Source organism: Taeniopygia guttata, chromosome 5, assembly GCF_048771995.1.
Source record: "Taeniopygia guttata chromosome 5, bTaeGut7.mat, whole genome shotgun sequence".
NCBI lineage: Eukaryota > Metazoa > Chordata > Aves > Passeriformes > Estrildidae > Taeniopygia > Taeniopygia guttata.
The window spans coordinates 58090992-58113747 of record NC_133030.1 but is presented as its reverse complement, the minus strand read 5'-3'; the positions used below and the strand labels follow the sequence as shown (position 1 = coordinate 58113747).

The 22756-nt window shown below is 42.3% G+C and overlaps 1 protein-coding gene across 1 annotated transcript in view; it reads left to right on the top strand.

The window, feature by feature from the left end:
* Positions 1-22756, top strand: part of SYNE2 (spectrin repeat containing nuclear envelope protein 2) — a 175823-nt gene that overhangs the window by 6959 nt on the left and 146108 nt on the right. The window contains exons 2-6 of the mRNA XM_030275147.4: positions 10547-10669; positions 21127-21188; positions 22128-22223; positions 22490-22567; positions 22660-22752. Of these exons, the coding sequence (XP_030131007.4) occupies positions 10591-10669; positions 21127-21188; positions 22128-22223; positions 22490-22567; positions 22660-22752 (408 nt within the window). The 5' untranslated portion in view covers positions 10547-10590. The remainder of the gene's footprint in view (positions 1-10546; positions 10670-21126; positions 21189-22127; positions 22224-22489; positions 22568-22659; positions 22753-22756) is intronic.

Here is a 22756-nt window from a genome sequence, read left to right as displayed (position 1 = left end):
GAGTTGTTTGCTAGGCTTTTTTGTTGGTTTTTTTTTTTTTTTTAAAGAAAAAGAACGTATGATAAACAGTTTGCAGTGTTGTATCTTATGCAAAACTGGGTGGAATGTTGATGATGAAATACCCCTGGGATGGAGAGGGCAGAGCTTGTTATTGTAAGAGGGAATCAAGAGCAGGACTGGCTTTGTTTTGGATAAGTGAAAAGTATGTATTTTTGTCCCAATTACATGTCCAGGTCACCTCAGGAGTTCCTCAGGGAGTGGAAGTGGGTATCTGTGCAATTTAGTGTGAGCAAACAGTGCTCCTGCAGAGCGATTGTGCCGTCCTGGTGCTGTAGGTAGCCTTGGAATGGCTTTACAGATAATGTTGGTGAGTGAAGGCATCACCTTTGCAAAGCTCAGAGGTGACTCTGGACGTGTATTCTGCGAGAAGCCAGTCCTGGAGCTTACTGTACTGAAAGCCAGTGTGTGAATTGTGAGGAAATTGAAGCATATCCTGTTCCAAGGGGTTGTGTTGGTGATCACACACCATCTCCCTGCTGGGGTTTCATTCTGGATGGTGACTCCTAGAGGTGTGTCCCCAGAATCTGTCCAGAGGCACGCCTCGGTGGGCTGGAGTTGGCTCGGGCAGGGGCTGGCTCATGTCTTACCTCACCTGCTTGGCCTGGCCGTGCTGCCTGGCCTGGGACAGGATGGAGCAGCAGCTCTGCTTACCCAACACGGCCTCTGCTGCTTGACTGGACTTGTCTGTAAGTAACTTTTGCTGGTGCCTTTCAGCCAGGGAGATGCACGGGGCTCACGGGCATCTGTCCTGGTTTGTCTGCGTTGTAAGAAATCCTGGTTCTCAGAGCAAGCAGCCTGGACACCCCGTGATTCAGATGTGGATGGGAGGAACTCTTGTCACCCTGAGTGGGCAGAAGTGGAATGTGTGATATAAGTAAGGCATTCTTTGATCTGGGCTGCTTCTAATTTGGAGTACTTGGCTTTGCAATTGCACCTGTATTTTAATTTTTTATTTTATGTAGCAAGAAGAGTTTATTCTAGCAGTTTACTGTGCAACACCAAGTTCTTTCTCTTGGGCTGTCTATGAGCCCTTTCGCTGTTTGGTCTTCTCTGGCATCAGCACTGGCAGGAATAACAGTGTTTGGCCAGCTTTTCACTGCACACACAGAGTTACTCTAGAAGCTTGAAACAATGCTATAAATCAGAGATGTACCTTTGTGGGTTTGTTTTCTTTCCCCTAAAGCAGCTAATTCTTTCAAAGCAAAGATATTTTATTTAAGTGGTAAAGGAAAGTGCTTTTCTTACTGGAGAAGGTCCTGCACAGTCAGCGTGGGAGACGCCACCGTCGAGGGGCCCCTTTCGTACGTGCAGAGCCAGCACAGGCAGGCTGTGCTCGTAGAAAGGCTGCTCTGCCCACAGACCTTGAAGTACGTGGGACAGAAGGCATAAAACAAACAAACAAGACCCTGAGCTAGCACTTTGAAGGGAATTTTCAGCTGGAAGAATTATAGGGAGATGACAGACTGATTCTTTGGAGAGGCAGCCCCTCCACGTGAGAGGAGAGGTGTGCTGGGGAAGCATAGTAGCTTGCATTGCTGGAGCCTTGATTGGACATGCTTGAGAGCGAAGCTGATGAATTCACAGCTGCCAGGCTAGGACCTATCATTTAAATTGTAATTTGCCCTTCAAATTTGGCAAGCTTCGTTTGCCATTTGCTTGACAAATCTCTTTTGTGTTTTTTTTTCTGCCCGTGTAAAACAGTGAGCGCTGATGGAGAGAGCTACTTGAAGTAGATTCCTTTTCTCTGCTATATTTAGTGGTCACAACAAGTTTGTGATCCTTGCAGGAATGCTGCCAAAGCAGATGAGTTTAGCTTGAGACATGCCCTTACTCCTTAGGATCTCAAATCCATGGTGCAGTTCACTTTCCTCCCCTTTCCCGGCTCTGTCTGCGAGGTCTGTTGTGCAAACATTGCTCTGTTGCTTCCAGGGATTCTGCTCAGTCAGAGCAAGTCCCTGCTTTAGTGGAAACTCCTGTGTTCAGATTGCCACTATCCCTAGTGACTTTCTCTTTTCCTTACTTCCTAAAAGAGATTACTGCTCTTCAGGAAGGTCTTTCTGAACAGTGTTATGATTTAATTTAGACACTCCAGGCCTTTTTATTGCTTAGGAGAGCTTTGCTCAACAGAATAATGTGTGTGTTAACCATCTGACTGTTTCCTTTATTTGGGGAAAAAGGGAATTGGGAAGGAAACATTTGTAATCTTCAAATATTACTAGGAGCCTATTTCTTGTGAATATAATGCCATTAATGCCAAGCAGGTGTAGTTGTTACATATTGCTATTTTAAATATCTTTACCATGTCAAGTGTTTCCAGTGTGTCTGTATTAAATCACTGACTTTCAGTCTCAATCCAAGGGAGGGAAACACTTGTAAATCAGCAGAACAACTTACTGTGACGCTTCTTGCTTGGTCAGCGTAGGCGGTGGAGTCCAGTTTGTTCCGCTCAGGCGTGAGAGCTGAAACTCTGTGTGACTGCAGACCATTCCCGCCCCCTTCCCGTCCATTCCCTGCTGTCCAGTCTGGCCAGGAAGGCCGAGGAGGGGCTGTGGGAGCGGAGCAGAGCGCGGCTCTGGCGCTGGGAGCTCACAGCCAAAGGTCAGGGATGTGTCTGTGCCCTTTCCCCTTCCAGGCACAGCGTGGCTGCTCCGGGCTGCAGCCTGAGCCCAGCTAGCCCAGGCAAGCAGCCTGGTGGGGCTGTCTGTCGTGGGAAAAGGGAGAGAGGCTTGTAGGAGTGAAGTGACAGCGATTGCCATCTTGCTGCCTGCTCTCCCGGTTAGCGCGGCGCGGAGGAGGAGGTCGTGCCTGTGCGCTGGATGCGGCTCCCAGGTACAGCACGGCTCTGGAGCCAGCCTGTGTTTCTCACGTTGTTTTGGTGATAACCCTTCCCACAGCCCCATTATCTGCAGCAAGCGGCCTTGGAGCTGCTCTGGCTGGTGGGGGAGTGCAAGACCAGTCCCTGCTCTGGAAAAACTCTTCCATTCTGGCCTCGCAGCAACAGATGAATGGTTTTTTGGTATAATTGGAGGCTTCTGGGCATTGCACAGGTGGTTTTGGGCTGGGGTGTGCTCATGGGCTTTGTATTTTGGAGATTGAATTGTTGCCCAAGCAGTTGATGTTGATGGAGGCATGAAGTCACCATGGTGTTTTTGGCTTCCTGCATAGCAGTGGACCCTGGGGTGATTGAGGTTTATGGCATCAGCCTCCTGAGCCTCCAGGCATTCAACACTCCTCTTTTTTACCTTAACAGCTGTGATTTTAAGTCCTGAGCAGTTCTTGTGTTCATTAACAATGTGGAAATTCTTGGAAACCAGTTGAAAACTGAATTGTTTCTGTAATTTTACTCAGTGTGTTTTGGCACTGCCTTCCTACTTGGGAACAGATAAATGTGAGATAGGTTCTTGTTCTGGGGGCAAGTGATTGCATTGTGCTCCTCTGTGGGTCAACCTTTGTGACTGTGTGAACAAGGCTTAACTCTGTTCATAAAAGCATTTCTCTGCGTGTGTGTTAACATCAGCGTGGAGGGAGTGCAGTTTTCAAACTGTGTAATTGTACCAGGATGACTGATATATTACCACCCCCCTCAAAAAGAGAAAAGGTCAAGAAAGACACTTAGTTAACAGTGTTTTAAAATTGATTAACACAATAAGAAGATCCATTGTGCTTCTGTAACAGGAATTGTTACTGATGTGTAAATCAAAGACAAACCAGCAACATTTGCTGGCCTTCAAAATGGTGTGGCTTTTGTATACTCATATGCTTCTGCTGGCTGGTTTTCAAAACCTATAAATAGATCACTGGGAAGTCCCTGTATAACAAAAATGTACTGCTGCTGCTTGTAATAAATAAACTTATAAGAGCTGCCTTGGTCTTCCTCTTTGGAGCAGTCCTTACTTGTCCACTTGGTTTCAGAGCATCAGGTCACATGAGACAAGATAATTTCTGTGGCAGAGGGTTGCAGCTTCATGTCCAGCTCTGCACCTCCTGAAGATCTTGGTTTCTCTGGGCTTGGTGTCTTGCAGTTCTATCTAATGCTCTCTTGGCTTGGTTCTACCTGAGCAGAGTTGTTCAGTCTTTTCCAAGCTTTTCTCTTTTGGATTCCTTCATCTCCAGCCACTGATAGTATAAGAGTACCCAAGGCCAGGCTTATTTCAGCTTCATCCCAGGCAGTGCAGAGTCTCTCTGATGCCACATGCACTAATGCCACTTATTAAAAGACTGGCTGATACCCATCTGAGTGCTGTTGGGTGTTATGCAGGATCAGGAGGCTGTAGCCTCTTTTCTGTATCACCTTCAGAGGGATGGAAACCTAATGGAAGCACTTTTTTTCCTCCAGGGAAGCACAGAGAATATGTCATTGTTGCATACTGGAAGATGACAAATAATTATTTTTCTGCCAGACATAGCAAAGTTGTCAATTCCTCAAGGGAGGAAGTGAAGGTAGATCTGTCAATGATGCTGTCCTGATTTTTGCCATCCTGAGGAATCTGGCTTTGAAGGGAGGGGGATCAGCATGTTTTCTGTGTGATCACATTCCAGTTTGGAGTGTGATACAATCTGAGATGGTCCAGAAGAACAATGATGGCAAGCACTTTAACAGTGGAAGGGATGAACTTCAGTTTGGAGTAGGATCTTAAAAGATAAAAGTGTTTAAATGCAAAGGTGATAGAAAATGCATCCTTTAAACAGACCTTTCTCCCCACTACTGAGTGAAAATGTGGTGAAAGTATTGTAAGTGAAGTCTTTAGGAGAAAGCAGGACCATCAAAGTGCTGTGTGAACTTCTCAGAGTTAACAGAGGTGTGAGTATATGAGAAGCAATGGGAAAAGAAAATATTATAAATGAGTGGAAACCAAACAAACTTGATGTGGGGTTTCCTGTGATAATTATTTAGGTCATGGGATCATGACTTGGATGCCAATAATTTGCCTTTAGGGAGTCTCTGTCAAACTTACAGAAAAACAGCTTACCAAAAAAAGGTGGCTCAGTAGCACTTTGCAAGGCTCAAGACTTGCACTTCTGAATGTTGCTTCTTCTTTCTGAATGTAAAACAAACAGAGATCTTTGTTAATGGCCAAAAAGGAAAGCGTCTTCAGTTGGTCAGCCCTGTGGAGCTCTACTTCCTTTGGATTGGTTGACCAAAGATAAAAATCTGCCGTTTCTGTTCATGATGTTGGCTTGGCTCAGCGCGTGAGTAATAATAATCTGTTGCTAGGAACAGACTTCAGTTTACATGGAGAGGCCTCTGTGGAGGGCAGGTCTTTGAGTCCCTGAGTGGGTCATAAATAATCAGTGGCACTTCAAAAGAGGAAAAGTAAAAACAAGCGGTTGGAGATGCCATGAAAAGATGTCTGCGATTCCTATTGCAACACCAGTGGAAAGCATGTAGCCAACATAATTGGGAAAGTACGGGGCATGGATCTCCAAAGGCAAAACCAATGAAGCAGGGATTTACTAACACTGGGTTGTAATATTCAGCTACCTCTAGCTGGGCTTGTTTGAAAGGTATCTGCTGCTTTCAGCTTTTAGGAGTGCAAAACTGAGCTAATTTCATGGCATATGATTTTTCAAGACTGGCTCCTGGGGAAGGCTGTGAGGGTACATCTGTGCAGGGACATGCACAAGTTAGCTGTAAACTTGGAGGGTAAAAAGGTTTTTACCTGGGACAGCGTGGAAAATACTAATTTACCTTGCTTCCTAAATACTGTGCACAGCTGCTTTGCAGAGGTAGCTTTAAATTAATTGATAAAATACCCATTTCCTGGTTTAGCTGTAGTTACAGGCATCGTTTTTTGAAGATGGTTTAACTGTAAGGAGCGTGCTGTGTAACTGCTGGGCTTTCCATGCCATGGAATCTTGCCATCTGCAGTACTTGGAACAGCTGAAAGCCAAGGTTTGCAAACCACCCTGATCTGAACTAATGTTAAGGCTGTGAAATCCTTTCTAATGAATCCTCTAAATCCATCTGAAACTTTTGTCACCCTTTCTTCTGAGACAAGCATGTCCTTACAAAGACCCTGCTTAAGGAGAGCATTCCTTAGGTCTCATTAGAACTTAAACCTCACTGGAGACCAGGTATTTAAATCAGTGTTGTCTATTCTTATGATAATGGAATGCAAAGCCTGGGAATGATTATTTTCAGGTTAGTTCCTTGAGATTTGTAGTCTGCTACTTGCTCTTGGGTTTCTCTCTTATCAGTGTTTCTATGTGTGTATGTTAATGCCCAGGATTTTCTGCAATCTGCTGGCTAATACCAGCTGAATTTGGTAAAGGAAGAGAATGACACTAGAATTGACGTGGTACAACTGTGCTGATATAATTTCCACCAATATTTTTAGGTGCTTGTTGTGAAAATAGCTGGAGAGGTAGAGGAAGAAGGGTTTGAGTCTTAGGCATGCCCTCATCACAGGGAAAGCTTTTGTTGATGGTTTTACCCTTTGAGCTGCAGATTGAGCCCAGGTGGCCAAGAATTTGCCCCTTTGGAGAACATCTTGGAAAGCTTTCTTCTCTAGGAGGACTTTGCTAATAGCAAAGTCTTTTATGACTTACCCTACGTTGAAGAAAAGATGAGTTTGCACAATAGTGCAACTCACATAAATTAATCCACAGGAAATGAATCCACTGGAAATAAGATCCCAGTGTGCCTGGAACTTCTCTTTGACTCTGTGATAGCTCACAGGCTATCCCAAGGTGAAAGCAGTTCATGCTTTCCTACATTAATGCTAGATTCTCCAGGGAGAGGGAAACACAAAGTCATTCCCTTCACCTTTCCTTTATCCCCAGTGACAAAGTGTAGTTTGAAAGCATTTGATTTATTTTTCGACACTGTGGGTATGTGTTTCCTAGTTGTCCAGCATTTCTTGGAGGGGAAGGGATTGGTTTAGCTCTGCAGTTCATTGAGTTGTTATGAAACAAAATAACTGAGTTAAATATGAAGTAGGAAAGATGATCCTTCCTACTGCCAGTGAAAAACCATTGCTGGTTGGTGATTTTGGACTCTTGAAAGCTTGATTGTTTTAGATTCTAAGGAGGCTGTGATGATATAGTTACATGGGACAATGCTGTATTTGAATGAAATTTGGGGCAGAGAGGTGGACAGAGTAGGCATATTATCCCTGTATAATCTCTTCTCAGACAATCTGTACCTTGTACCTTTTAAAGAAGACTAATCCTTGCAGGTGTGTCCTCCAAGACTGTGTTTGTGTCTCCCCTTCAAAGCAACTGTGGAGTCTTCTCTTGGGGCAGGGCAAAATCCATGTGCTGTGTTGGATGGTGAATTGAGGGTTTGAGGGACATGAAAGCTTTTACATAAATTTGCCTGGTATTAGCTGTATGTCTTCATAACCTGCACTGTGAATTCATTGAGTGGATGTCTGTGTTTAAAGCAAACAGTTTAAAATTTCTCATCCTTTTGGAAAGGAGGCCATAATTGACTTTAAAAGAATATAAGAGCATATGCTTTTCCTTACTTATGATCATGTGCTGTAATTTAAGTTAATTAATTAATAAATTAATGCTTTAGACCTTAATATACTTCCTGCTTTGAAATCCTGGAAGTTTTATTAGTTTTAACTACTTCACTGGTTAGAGATCTGAACTGATTGGGGTCCCATTACATGAAGTGCAGTGAAGCACATAAAAAGAGACACTGTGTGCTCTGTTGTTGCTGTAGCTGGCAAGGGTTGGGCACAAGGGAGGAACAGTCACAGACAGGTTAAAAATATACTTTGTGTTGTTTATGAAAAGTCCATCAGAGTTGTTCAGGCTCTTGCATACTTTCCTGTTATTATAATGGAATTTTAATGCCAAATCCTGCTCCTTTTCTCTGGGCTGTGCTGCCAGTGACTCGAGCATCATGCAGGTTAGTTGGATGTAAATTGGCTCTGCCCATGTCACCATCTCAAATGTGGATGCTTTGAAGTTGAACAGATATGGAAGTTTCCACTGTTTGGGAGTTTGTTTACATACTTCCCACTTGGGCCATTTGTCATCGTCTTCAAGGTGGTGATCAAAAAGCCAAATTCAAGACTTAGTCATACCCAAAAAATATTAGGGCCACCTGACACTTTGTATTTTCAGACTTTGGGTTTTTATTGCTTAATCTTGAGAGAAAAAAGAAGGGAGCTTTTTTCAGGAACAATTGCCTTGCCTTGAGCATAGCTGTGAGCACTGGATTCTTGCTTAGCCATTGCCCATCCTCAGTTCCTGTAAAATCCCAGTATTTATTATAGTATTCATGGTCAGAAGAGACCTCGAAGACCATCTTATCCAATATTTTGTGCTAAAAGCATGGTCCAGACGGGATGGCACAGCATCCTGCTCTGTCAAATCGTAACAGTGCCAATGTTGTGGAATCCACCACTTCCCTGGGGAGATTAATCCAGTTAATGATTGTTCTGTGAAAAATTTTCCTCTTGTGTTTAATCAAAATCTCCCTAGCTATAACTTGTACCCACTACCTCTTGTGTTTTCCGTGTGACTCCTTGTAAATAGGGGGTTTCCATCCTCTCTGTGGGCACCCTTCAAACACTGGAACATGGTAATAAGGTCTCTCCCCTTAGCCTTCTTTTCTCAAGGCTCAGCAAATCCAGTTTTCTCAGCCATTTCCCCACACAGGCCTCCCACTCATCTTTGTGCTCTTCTCTCTCCAGCCTGTCCACATAATATTTTGTACAGCATGGTTGCAGACTGCACCCAGTATTCCAGGTGTCCTGGCAAGTGCTGAGCAGAGTGGGACAGTGATTTCTCTCTCTCTGCTGGTGATGCCCTTGTTTGTGCTGCCCAGAATTTTGTTGGCTTTCTTGGCTAATTTAGATAGATACCTTATGATTTCCATCATAACCTCAAGGCTTGGCTTGTTTATATCACCATGTTCTTGTGCCAGCCAAAGATCAAATCAGTCCTTTTCCTCCTATTTTTGCTTGCTAGGAAAGCCAAATTCTTGTAGAGTATGGGTTTTTTGATTATCCAGAGAGATCTGACCTTTACCTGCCCTAGCTAGAACTTCCCTTGCTCACCTCTGGTGCCTTGAGTTGCAGTTGTAAGTGTTGGTGACTTGCATGGTCACTGCAGCAGCTGGAGTCTGTGCTTCAGCCATATCAGCTAATATCTATTTCTCTGGAAATCCAGAGAGTTTTTTTGTTGTCTTTTTTCTCTCTGTCCGGCCTTTGCTTGTCATCAATAAAGTGATGTCCCATGGCAGGGGGGTTGGACTGATGGTCCCTTCCAGCCCAAAGCGTGCTGTGATTCTAAATGTGGGTACCTGGTCTCACTCACATAGGTGCTGTAAATGTGAATTGACTGATGTTTGTGAAGTGTTCAGATGCTGGGGTGGTGAATGCTGTAGAAAATTTTGTGAGTGACTCAATAATCCTGTCATCAGAGCAGCTCTTGGATAAAGCACAAGGACACACATTGTTCTGAGTGAGGAAAGTAAAATATTGAAGAGCTCCTCATGTTCTCCTTTCTGCTCAGTGAAGGAGAAAGAGAGTGAGGAAAAATAGTATAGAGTGGAGTAAACAAAGGCTGCCTTATGATTCATGTGCACAAGGGAATGGATGTAAGAATTTCTCTGGCATTCCTTAATGTTGTATTTCCTGACTCATCCATTCACGCCCTTTATTTTGACATATACTTGGTGGATGAGTTATTAATATATGGTGTGGAAATCCTAGTGCTTCTGGTGAAAAGGTTACAGCTGTGTAGGTAACAAAGCTTGTTTAAGAGTAAGCCCTTAATTAAATTTCAGCTTAATTCCTTTTTCAGTTTGTTTAACTTCTGGGTTCTTGGTAGAAATAAGTATCTTAAGCATCAAGTTCTTCCTACAGTGGCAAATTGAACAATACTGCAGAACAAGGATCACCTGTAGTTTTTTAAGGAAGATACAGCATATTGTTTTCTAAAGTTGCATTAGGGATAGGAGAAGTACCCAGACAGAGGAAAATGGAGGAGTTGGAAGAAGAAACTCCTTCATGGAGTTTGAAGAGTAAGAAAGGTACCAGACAGAGACAGCAGTTGTGTTGATTCTCATATGGTAATTGCTGCTTTTTCATTTCATCTTAATCTTTGCAGATTCTGCCTGAATTGTTTCCATTCTGTAACAATTATCCAGGCAGCAAGGGAAAACTGAAAGATTCAAGTACAAAGATTAAAAAAATTAGGTTTGGCAGCTACCAGTCTGGAGAAGGCACTGTGAGCTTTTGTCACCTTGGCTTTTTCAAAGAAAACAATGGTGTTTGAATTTTCTTGATCCTGGTGCTTTTGTTTTCATGGCAAGACCCACTTGGATCCTGGTTTGTATTGTGGAGTGCTGCTTGCCACTGCTAGAAAAGTTTATTTTGTATAAACTGAGGGAACAGCTGACCAAGGGAGGAAAACCCAAAACAAAATGCGTATCTTGGTGCCACATCATCATTGAGGATCATCGATTTTTATGTAAAACTGTACTGATTTTCTTCTTCTTCTTTTTTTTTTTTTTATTTTGTAGTATAATTTCAGTTTGGAAATTGAAGAATCGCCACAGAATTCAATATGGCATCAGAGCAGTCATCTGCATCAACAGAGGAGCAGGCTTCCTCTGAAATAGATGATCTCCATCTAACGCTGCAAGGTAAGTCACTGAAGTTTTCTGTGCCTTTTTAATTTAGATTTTTGTCAAAAACCTATGGCTGTACAAGTTGAAGGGAGTTCTGAGAAACCTGTTTAAACTGGGGTAATAGTGAGTGTAGTTAGCTCATGTCTGTGCTTCTTTGCAGATGTTTCTGTGTTTCAGGAGAGAGGCTTCAGCAGGAAAATGACAGATAAGCTCTTGTAGTACTTTCTCGTGATATTTGCAGATCAGTTGCCTTTTTTGGTACTGATGTGCTCACTGGTTCTTATGCTTTGTTACTCAGAATACATGTTGCTGTAAACTGTTTGGAAAGGAACCACCAGCATGAAAACAAGCCAGTTCATTATTTTCCTTGTTTTCTGCTTGCTGACACATAGGTGGTTGCACTGAGCTGTCTTAATGAAGCTATTTTCTACACTACTATTTATTTGTTTTTGAGTTTTTAACTACTATATCCCAGTGGGGATAATTTTTGTGGCTTCTAAGCAAATTTCTTATGGGTTAAGTCTTTGGTTCTTACTTGTCATGTGTTATTACTTGTTAAGGAAGCAGTCAGTGCTGGTTTTTAATTATTTCAGTTTAATGTCATCTACATGGACAGTTAAATGATGATGGGTGCATCTGTACTGACCTCTCAGAACTTCTGGGCTTTCCTTACTTACATGCTGAATTTTCTTCTGTAAGAATTTCCTGTGAAGGTTGGATTTGCTGTGAACATATTCATGGAGGCTATCAAGGGGACTAGCCCTGCTGAAAATCTTGGTTTTGGTGTGTTTAGAGCCTGGTCCATCCTAGAACGGATGGACTGACTCCTGTTTCCACAGAGCTATTTCCTTTTAACTCCCTTGCAATGAAATTTCCGTGGTGCTTGGTGGAGAGCAAATATGTTGAAAACAGATGGTGCAAAAGAATATTCTGCCAAGTCACTTGTGTGATCCATATTTGCACTAATGCTGTCGTTGAAGCCATGTGTTTTGATGAGTGAGTGTTAATAGCAGTCCAAAGCCAAGTGTCTTTAATGGTGAATTTTCTTCCGTTTTGCTTCGTTATTGCATTTTCAGGAGAACAAGCAAAAACTAGTAGCAGACAGGAGCTAGTCTGACTTTTGCACCAAGCACAGCTTGTCAGACACACATTTGTTGTGCCAGTCAAACTCAGCCTTGGGTAGAAAGGCTGAGAGTGCTGTTGTTGTGAAACAGATTTGGAAAACACTCCTCAGCTTGAAGGCAGATTTGAAGTTACATGCCATTTTTAGGGCAGGGATTTACTTTCAATTTTTTTGGTCAATATCTCATTGAAGGAGCCCTGCTTAGTAAAATTGTAATGACTGTATTATTGTTATTATTACTTTGCTGTAATAAATGGAGCTCTTAGATTGTGCTGAAAGAACACACTGCAAATCTTGTGCCCAAGCTCTCTGTCCCTGACTGTTGTAAAACATCCAGAGATATCCCTTAGAAGTGACATGAGCAATTTTTTGCAGTGATTGAAGACAAAACAAATGGTACTGACACATTTTGTGTGTGGAGCTGTGGCGCTGCAGCGTCTGCTCAGGGTCAAACCAGCAAATGGCAATACAGCTGTGAGGAAGCACCAAAGACACGCTCCCTGACATGACATATAGGGACCATTAGCAGCTCTGCTCACAGATCTGTGGTTGCAAAGGTCAAATAAGAAGAATAGGGTCACTCAAGGAAACAGGTTTTTCCATTAATAGGAATTTTGAGATGAGATCTGTGAAGCAGCTGGCAATATTGACTGCTTTAAATCAATGAGAGAAATTTCAGATTCAAGGAACAGTTGCTTATAGCTATCAGAAAAGCAGCTTAAATTTTGTGTGACTGCGGGTGGATGCAAAACTTGCTATGATCTCCTTTTTCAAATTGCTGGGATATAGCTTCAAAGAATATGTCCAGTATTGTAATACACAGCCTAACAGGAGACATGCATAAAGGAGAAAGCAGGAGTGAGATCTAGTCTGGATATAGGCTAGATATATTTTAATCTACTTTTTAATTCTTTGTGATCCATCCTTCCATTATTCCTGAAAGACATCCCATGGGGATAGAGCATTTGTCTAGTCTGGTTAATTAGGGCAAGAACAACTTAATATGTCAGTTAGTTTGGTCATATCATTAGCTTTATTTTTTTTTCTTCCCTACCATGTGTATGTATGTTATTTTAGGTATGCTTGACTGTTACTTAAGTCAGTCTTCTGCAAGGACAGCACTTTTGGGAAAAAAAAAAGAAGGAAAAGAAAGGGAAAGAACAATCTCCTTTAAGTAATTAGTGGAGAGTTTACTACTTATTAGTTCTAATTATTATAGAATCCCTAATAGTTTATGACTAGTTGGTTAATAGTGTAAAAGCTTGTTAGTGTGTTTTTAGGTAGAAGACTATTCAAAGGTGAACATTCACTTTCCTTAATAGTGTTTGGCCTAGAAGATGACATGAAGAAATTCACTGAAAAATAGGTAATAATGTAACTTAGTTCTCAGTGCATCTTTTTTGTCAGTTAATTACTTTAAGGAGACTTAATGAAGCTTGAAAAGCATGAAGAAAATAAGTGAAGAAATGAAAGCAGTATGTTTTGTAATGCCCCCATCTCCAGACAGTAAAGATAGTCACAAAATCATGAGGTTGAAGTAAAAAGCTGCAAGAATATTAACCCTTAGATATGGATCTTTTCAGATTTATGTATTGCTCTTTAACCTTTACCAGTTTTCAAGCTGATATCCAGATGAGAGTAATAGTTACCCCTTCCCTCTCTGCCAAGAAAGTGGAAATTGCTATGAAAATGCATGATGTCATGAACTGGCAGGCTTCTTTTATTTTCTTTTTTTTTCCCTTCCCTCTGTCCCAGATGTTATAATAGCATTTAATCAGATTAAGGTCAGCATTATCTGGGCTCTTTCCTTCAGCACAGTTTTCTGATGCAGCACAACTTACAGCAGCTGCAGAATTGCTTTGTTGCAATCCTTGCACTGTCAGGTAAAAGTGCAGGTGCAAAGCCTGGAGCTGGACCTCTTAAGGCTATGTCCAGTGGGAGAATACTTAAAGGAGACCCTCTCCTGCCAGACAACCTGCAAACATTTTGGTGAAGAGAGGATGCTCAACTGGGAGATGCTTCATTGCACCAATGGGCCGTGTTTGAAACCTGAAGTCACTTTTGGTGTAGGATGGAGCAGGCAGGAGCTCAGGGCTTGGCTGGCAATGAGCATGGGAGGAATAAAGCAGGATCCCTGTCCTGTGTCTCCTCCTCCTGTGTTTCCCTCCCATCACTGCATCATGGGCTGGCCCCAGAGAGGGCTCACCCTGCTGCTCATCCTTCTGCGAGTTGAAGAGGCACAGTCAACATCCAAAATTACCTTTGGCTGCTTGAGATGAGGAGGCATGTCAGCTGCTTGGTAGGAGCAGGGTTTCCTGGCAGAGCTTTGGGAGCTGCTGGAGATGGAGCCAGGCTCTGCTGCTGAGCAGGAGTGCGGGATGGCAGCGAGGGGAATGCACGGCTGCTCGCGGGTGGGGGGCTGCAGCAGGAGCTCTGCAGGCTCTGTGCACCTTGGAGCCCCGTTATTTCTTGCTTCTGGAATGTAAATCTCTACCTGTGGGAGGATTCAACCTCGATTTTTTTTTTTTTTAATCCCATACAGAAATCCTTCCCCGTCTTCCCTGGGATAGCAAACAGATCCCTGCGTGTGCTGCTTCCCACCAAGCCTGTACAGAACTCTGTTTTCCCTTTTCTTTTCATGCTTGCTGAGCTAATTCAAACACAGGAGTGTGTTTTAGCTCTTGGAGTCTGGGACATGTACTTTTTCACTGTTTAATTTACTGGAGGGGTCCTAATTTTTGGCTCCACTTACTAATCTGTGTGTGTGTTACTGTTTATTACTGTAACCCAAAGCATGATAATATAGGAATGTGGTTGTTACAGCTGAAGAGTTTTTGCAGAGGACTGTTTTTGAAGAGAGTTTAGTGATAAAACATGAATTACACTATTTTCATGCATTTATGTCTAATCCTTCATGAATGATTTCTTTTCAAGTGTATTTGAAACTATGGAGATGTGTACAGATAGGTTTTGTTGTGTGGCTTTTAGTAGATTGTACTCATCTCTGAGTAAAGGGGTATTTCTTTTTGAGACTCTCTTAATTCATCCAGAGGCAAGGTGAATTAATAATTCTTACCCAGCATTTCTTTTTGTTTTAACTCTGTATCTCATCTCATGGGGCCACTTGCTACTGCAGCTACACTTTTTTTTTTTCTTTATGAGAACGATTTAAGAACGTCCATTAAATGTTTATTACAATTTTACAAGAGTTCTTCTACAAAAAGCTCCCATAGGAGCTGCACAGAAATTGATTCCCAGTTTATGCTGCCTGGGTGAGGAGCTGCTCTGCAGTTCCTGTAACTGCACAGCTTCGTGGCATGTGACAGGGCTGATGGCACTGGAGAGGCCCCTGACACATGACACTGCCTTGAAAAAATTCAGTCATGGGTATTTTTGTCTGCTTCACACGCCTAACATAAAAAAATAGATTGTATAGTTGCATAAAAGTGTTCTCTGCTAGGTAAATTGCAATTTGTTAAATGTATTATCTGGTGCACAACTGGTTAAAAACTGGAATTAAAATGCCAAAGGATTGGATGGCTTCTGAGGCACCTGTGAGGTCACTACAGTCAGATCCCTGTTTCACTGTTCACTTTCTTTAAAATGTTAGAAAAGGCACTTTAATGTTTATCTTACAAAGTATGTTGATACGTAGATGATGTGACTTGGTACCTTTTAGGAATTTAATCTCCACCTGCCTATGCCCCTGAGTACTAAACATCACTTTGTGGTGGCAGGGAGGACAGTGGTGATTCAGAGCAGGGCTGCTCCTGCATCCTGGTGATGAGAACAGCAAAAAGGTTTAAGACAGCCAGGAGGGCAAAGCTTGGTGTGAAAACATTCCTGAGTTAGTAGCACTTGTGGTAAACTCAACAATTGGCTTTCAAAAGGAAAAGGAGGTTAAAAGGAGCAGTGCAGAAAGTTTTCACTTGCTTCACTGATGTGGTAGTAGTGATTTATTTAATATTTATGTAATATTTGGATTTGAAAAGAGCCAATCCTCCTGTAGAGGTATTTTCCTCATCTTCATTGGGTTTTGGGTAAACTTCTCAATCTTGACAAAGAATTCTGTGTTTGTTTTTAATTGCTTAACACCATGTTGCTGAACATAAATGCTGGAAATAACTCTTTTCCCTGCTTTCCTGTCTGCAGAACATGAAACTATTGCTGGGTGGAAGGGAAGGAACTTTACAAAGGGCTTGGGGGTTAATTGCTCACTCTCTCCCTGGATTTTCAAGTACTTAATTGTTCTTCTGATGGTTCCAGTAATTTAAAGAATGTACTTGCTTGGTGTATTAGTTCATACCAGCAGTGCTCTCTTGAAAGAGCTCTCCTGGTTATCCCTGCTGCCCATCCTTTGGCTCATTCTGCTGCACTGTCAGGGAGTGTGGAAATGCTTATTTTGAATGAAACTGAAATAAGGAAGGTGCTGTGGCTGTCTGTGGCCATTGGGGCTGGAGTTAGCCCAGCACAACCTTTGTCCCTGCACACATGGTTGTGAACACACCGTGTTGTGAGCAGCAGCTCTCTTGATCTGTTGCTGATGAGCTCCCTGCACGCTGCTGCAGACACAGCCTCAGCTGACCTCAGTGGTGAAAGGAAGATGTAAAAATATCATACACAAGAGGTAATTTCTCCTGGTGAAACAGAGAGAAGATGACAGACAGGCTTGTGCTCATTAAAGTGATTGCTTACATTTCGTTTTTTTAAATAAGAGTCCATACAGTGGTAAATTGTTCACTGGCGGTGATACACAAGTTGTTGTGATAGAAGAAATCGTCTTTGCTGTTTGATGGCAGTGCTTGATGTCTGTGGATGGACAGGCTGCATCTGTTCTGCCGTGATTTGCTTCCCTGCTGAAGGAGGAGATGGTGCTTTCCTTGGAGCTGCCATTCCCCCACCTCAGGAAGGGAGGCATGAAAGGCAGAAGGGGAGAATAGTCTAATTTTAAATCTTGTTTTTTTCTGCATCACAGTGTAAGGAAGGCTGAGAGTGAAACAGTGGCTGGCAGTGCTGCTGCTCTCCTTTCCCTCCTGGGAGAGTTCAGCACTCACATGGTCCCTGTGCTCCTAATGATCAGCCTGGCTTGCAGCACTTGTTGGTAGCTCATTACTGAATAAAACAGTCATTGTCCAGCAGAGTGTATTGATTTTTGGCTATCCTACGTGACACATTGCTTGTATGTGTTATTCCTCCCTGAAGAGTTGTTAACACAACTCTCGTGAAATGTGATAGATTTTAGGTATTTTCAGATTACCAGGTTCTTATTCTGTTCTCTCAGATACACTTTTTAGCTTAGTGAGTTTTGACCCAAAGTAAAGAGGATGATCAGGGTTTGGGGGGTTTTGTAGCTTTTTTATTCTAGGTTAGCGACATTTTGAAAACTAGGGCAAGAGAAAAACCAAGGTCAGTTAGAGTCCTACAAAAAGGCAAAACAAAGAATCCATTCTCCCTCATAAAAATAAAAATCTGTATTAATTAACCACGTGGTAGAGATAAGAATTGGAGAGCTTGATTAAATCATTAGCACTTCTGAGCAGCAGTATTGGAGGGGGAGCTGGGAGGGAAAACACATTCAGCCTGAAAACTGCAACACAACCGCCTGCCAGGGTGCCAGGAGCACATCTGTCCTGAGTGTGTGTGGCGTGGAAACCCTGACTGCTGCACTGCATGCTGCGGGAATACTGGCAAGCATGGAGTTCTGCTATTAATTTGGGAAGAGATTCTATTATTATTATTTGTTTGGGTAGGAAAAAAGGCACATTGCAGCAGAGGCAGCAGCTGCTTGGAGGACAGCCCAGTGGGTTGTGTTAGGTAGCTCGTGGAGGCTTTAAGGTGCTGTTACACGTGGAAATAACCACCTTGTACTTTCACCACATGAGGCATTTGCCTGAGAGCCTGTGAATCAACACTTGCAGTATCTGGCCCCTATTGCATAATGAAGCATTTTAATAGGCACGTCAACCAAAACAAGGCCAAGTGTCCCATCCCAACCATCTGTAACCAACCTCAAATGCAAGTTCTTCGAATCAGCAGCAGCAGTGTGTGTTTGGCAAGAGCTGCAGCAGTCAGTGGCGTCAGGCAGAGCAGTCAATATTTGCTCCCTGTCCCTTTTCAGATGCTAGCAATGCCAGCCTTGCCTGCCCGATAAAATTGAGCGCAGTGACTCAATAATTGCTGCTCGGGTAATTGGGCTGGTTCCCACGTGGTGTTCAGCTGAAGGGTGTGGTGGGCTCCTGTGCTAACATGAAGCACTATCTCCACGCTATTTTTGTCCTCCCTGTGAGCATTGCGGTGTTGTTTGGTCTGAGTGCCTTCTGCACACTTAATTTTCTGTTTTCCGAACAAAACCCAATTTTGTCGTGTCGTTTTTGTGAGAAACACCAATCACTTGGTTTTTAAAATTTTTTAAAGTTTAATAATAATAAAATGATTATAAAAATAGTAATACAATTAGAGTAATGCAATTTAGAGTTAGGACAATTGCAAGACAATAAAAAGCAAAGAATTATGGACGTCCAGATGCTCTTGGACACTAAGTCATGAAAAGCATCCCTTGTGAACAAAGGAATAACCTTAAAAGCAATAGCCTGTTGCATATTCATATATTCATATATCTCATACATGATGCAGAAATTCCTTGCAAATGAAGAGCTTTTCTGGTTTTTATCAACTTCTTCTCCTTATTTTTGGTGGTTCCAAAAAGACGGAGAGAAGGTGGAAGAATGTTTGTCTTTTCTGGTAAGGAGGCTGCAACTTTTTGTGAGCCCCCTTTTCTGACATCTCTGTGTGAAGAGTTTCTTGATTTTCTCATCTTCCTGCTTGAGCTTGTAACAAATTCTATATCACAGAGTTTCTATTTTAACATTTTTGTAACCTAGAACTACATTTATCACACTTCTTAAGAGAATTAATACAGCATAACTTTCTAACATTACACATATAATATTCATTGTAAGATTTGCAAAAAGCCAATCATAAAATATGCATTTTTCACAATTTTTTTCCACTAAGATTGCCCTTATCTTACTGTTTGAGGGCAATCTTTGCGATGCTTAGAAAGAATCCTAAAACAATCCAGCGAGGAGGGGAAACTGCTTCATGCTCTGAGAGGATGGTGGTGTTGCAGATTAGTGGAGGGCTGTTGAAAGATGCCTTCACTGCAGGATGCAAAGCAGTGCTCCACGCAGGTAATGGGAATGTTTTTGTTGCTGCTCACCCTCCCAGTGAGGCAGAAGGCAACCTGTGGGGTGAGGAGCAGGAGCCTGGGTTATCCTCGAGTGAATTTTTGTTTTTCATGAGCTGATGAAGCATCACAGAAACTCTTTTGGTCTGTCTTGGATCATGAAAAGACCCCACAAGTGGGGTTTGTGGTTGCAAATTTCCAGAGTGTAGTAAAGTGTGGGGCATTTTCCTGCGAGTGGCATTTTCACTTTCATGGTCGGAACAGTCAACATTTTTTTTTATTCCCCAAGGGCCTGGTATTTTTGGTATCCTTCATCCTGCCCAGCCTACCAAAACATACATATCTATTGCTGAGAAGTCTTGCACATTCCTTACAATGTCAAGTTTGCCCTACCTCAATTAATCTTTTGAGCAAGAACATGCTTTCTTTAGAGGCAGAAGAGATGGTCTGTTCCCACACTGTCTCCCAGATTTGTTTCTCCATGCAAGCCTTTTCTGGGAAGCCAGCCCCAGTGCTTGCAGTCAAGGCTGCTGTGGAAAAGGAGATAAAAGGGAGTTTGTGTTCAGGCTGGCTCTCATCAGCCTGTGGGATGGCTGCTGGTGGCAGATGTGAGTCCATCATCTCAGGGGCCAGCACCTCTGTTTGTCACCTGAGACCTGTGTTCAGACTTCAGCCCCTAGGGACGTGTGGGTTTTGTGGTGTGTCTTAGAAATTGAGTGATATTTTGGGAGGGAGCATGGGCTGGCAAGTCAGGTAATACACTGCCCCTGATGGGGCTGGGGAGCTGCTCTGGTCCAACTCTGCTGCTTCACCCTCTGCTTCACCTGCTGGGGGAACTGGACTTTGCTCCATCTCTGCTGCCCACAGGCAGGTGTGACACGCTATTCAAATACTCTGGTTTTTGAAAGATGGGCTTAACCAGCTCCCTGTCTCCCTGCAGAGCTGCTGGCTGGTGGCTGCTTACTGTGGCACCACGAGGGCCCTGGGTGCAGAGCTGCTCCTCTGTGTCCCTGGGTCGTGCTTTGGGTCCCATTTCACTGTTTTCTGCTGCAGCACAAGTTCAAGCACTTTCTTCTTCCTCTTGCCTGTATTAACACCCTGTGTGCTCCTTTTTGGCTGTGATGCCTTGAGAAGGCTGACCTAGAGCAAAGGCTGGACAGAGTTAAAGAATAAAGTAGAAATTTATTAAAAGGCCTCAACAGATCCACCTTGGGCAGCACAAGAGCCCAGCCAGAGCTACACCCAAGATGAACCAAAATGGTCACACAATGGATAATCAATCAGGAGGTCTCTCACTTTTATAAGTTCTGGTCCATTTGCATATTGGAATTGTCTAATTACAGCTTTATCTTATGAAGTCACATCCTTCTTGTTTTTCTCTCTTCAGCCCACATTGTTTGTGCTCTTGGGCTTGAGATTTGGATCATTTGTCCTTGGTCCCCAGCTAGAGAAGGAATTGTTTTGTCTCCCTACTCTGTGAAGAGAGCTCACCAACCCCTGATATGAAGCTCAGAACTACACACTAAAGCAGCACAGAATGTGAAAAATATAAAAGCTAAAACCTAAGGCATCAGCTGGATTAATAATGTGTACACCCCAGAGAGGGCCCAGCAGTGGAAAGGATGCTGGTAGAGGCTGTATTTCCCCATGACAGCCTCCTAACTCTCTCCAGCCCTTCAATTAGCAAAGATTTCTCATGGTGTAGCTTCACCTACAGATGTGCATTTATCACCTAACTCCAGCCTGCATCCAACTTAATGCGTGGCTTTTTCCAACTTCCAGGATGTCTCTTGTACTGATGATGGCCCTGAGTCCTTGAAGGAACATTAGAAATGGACAGAGCTATTGCAGACATACTTGTCTGTAGAATTGTGCTTTCACACTGCTCTTTGTATTTGCTGTCTTCTGAGAAAGCCTTCATTAGTTATTCTCTGCATCCTGTAGGTTATGCTTGATGGTTGTAGAGGTCTTTGCAACTCAGCAAGCAAGAAAATACCAGCTATAAAACAGGAGTTGACAAAAACTCATATTAAATAGCAACTTAATATCTGGAGGAACAGACTTTGTGTTTGAAGTGGATACCATGTGCCTTTTAAGAAAGAGGAGTGAAATCTGATAATTATTTCCATTAACTTTGGTTTCTTTTTTGTTTTTATTTTCCAGTCCAGCGAGAGTTTACACAGAAGAAAACCTTCACTAGTTGGATAAATTCAATATTGGCAAAGGTAAACAGGGGTTCTTTAGCAAAGACATGCCTTTTGCATTCAGATATGCTGGTTAGAGATTAAATTTTTTAGCAACAAACAAAATTAGTACAAGTTTTTTTAGGCACTGGATGGGAAAAGTAGCCCCGAGAAACATTTCTTTAGTAAGTGCAACAGCATTTTATTGGGACATGTCCAATGACATTTGTATGAGGTGGTTTGTGTGTGGATGTCACTCTCCTTACTCATGTGGTAAAACTTGTGGTGGATTGAGGCACATGTCTCAGGCTTTTACGAGTTTCTGAGTTTACAGTTGGTTTTACTGGGATTAGGTAAGTGTTATTCTATTATGCAATCCAAGAACGTGAGTTTACTGAGATGACCTGAGTGACTGGTAAGTATTTAGACAAACCACATAGTAGTGGAAGTGCTCCTTAAGCTCTCAGAAAACAGCTCCTGCAGCATGTGCTGGGGCTCTGACTTGTTCAGGTGAAAACAAAATATAATTTGGTTTTGGTCACTCCTTGAGCAGAAGCTGCTGAGCTCATAATAAGTTTGTGTTGTGTGGGTGAAAAGAGGTTTAGTTTATAGCAGCTCTGTACTCAAATTTGTACTTAATATTGAGTAAGATCTCAAAATATGAATTAACTGCCTTATTTAGCTTTCCTTTTCTCAATTCTTTTTCATTTGCCGCAGACCTCCTTGAAAAATTTAAGTGCTTGAAAGTGAGGCCTAAAATTACCTTTGTAAAACAAAGAGGCAGGACAAGAGAGAGGGAATAAGACACAAACATAGTAATAGGTTAGAAGACACAGGATGTGGCTGTTTAGATGCAGGATTTTTATTGTTGCTTAATTAAAAAAATAAGGGATGCTAAACATTATTTAAGAGCAGAGTAATCTGTGATGTTTTGTAGTGTGTTGAATTCAAAATGTCAAAAGGCTGAAATTTATCTTGCAGCATACCCCTCCTTATGTTGTCTCAGACCTGTACACAGACATCCAGCAAGGACATTTGCTTCTGGATGTGTTGGAAGTGCTTTCAGGTCAACATCTGGTAAGACAAAGTAATAAAAATATTACCTCAATCCTTTGTCAAGTCCAGCAAAGATTTCTGGATATGCTTAAGTGCAACCATATGAATCATCCCTCTGGAGTCATAGAGTTAGTTTCAAGTAACTTATTTTTATACCATTGAAACCCACTGAAGTAAGTTGATCCAAAGTAATTTATGGATTTTTGCTGGACTTCCCTTTTCAAAATATAGAATAAAATTAATTTTTGCAATTTAAGATATAACCTATTTTTTTTTTTGCTTTGCAGCCACGGGAAAAAGGATTTAATACCTTCCAATGTAGAAGTAATATAGAAAATGCTTTGACATTTTTAAAGAGCAGATCAGTGAGTATTAACTTCAAAATTCACAACTAAAGCCAGTTTAGCTGGTGGAACATTTTCTTTGTTAACAATGATCCCTTTTTTCCCCTCCTTAGCTGAAGCTCATAAATATTCATGTAGCTGACATTATTGAAGGAAAACCTTCCATTGTGCTTGGCCTAATCTGGACCATTATATTTCATTTTCATGTAA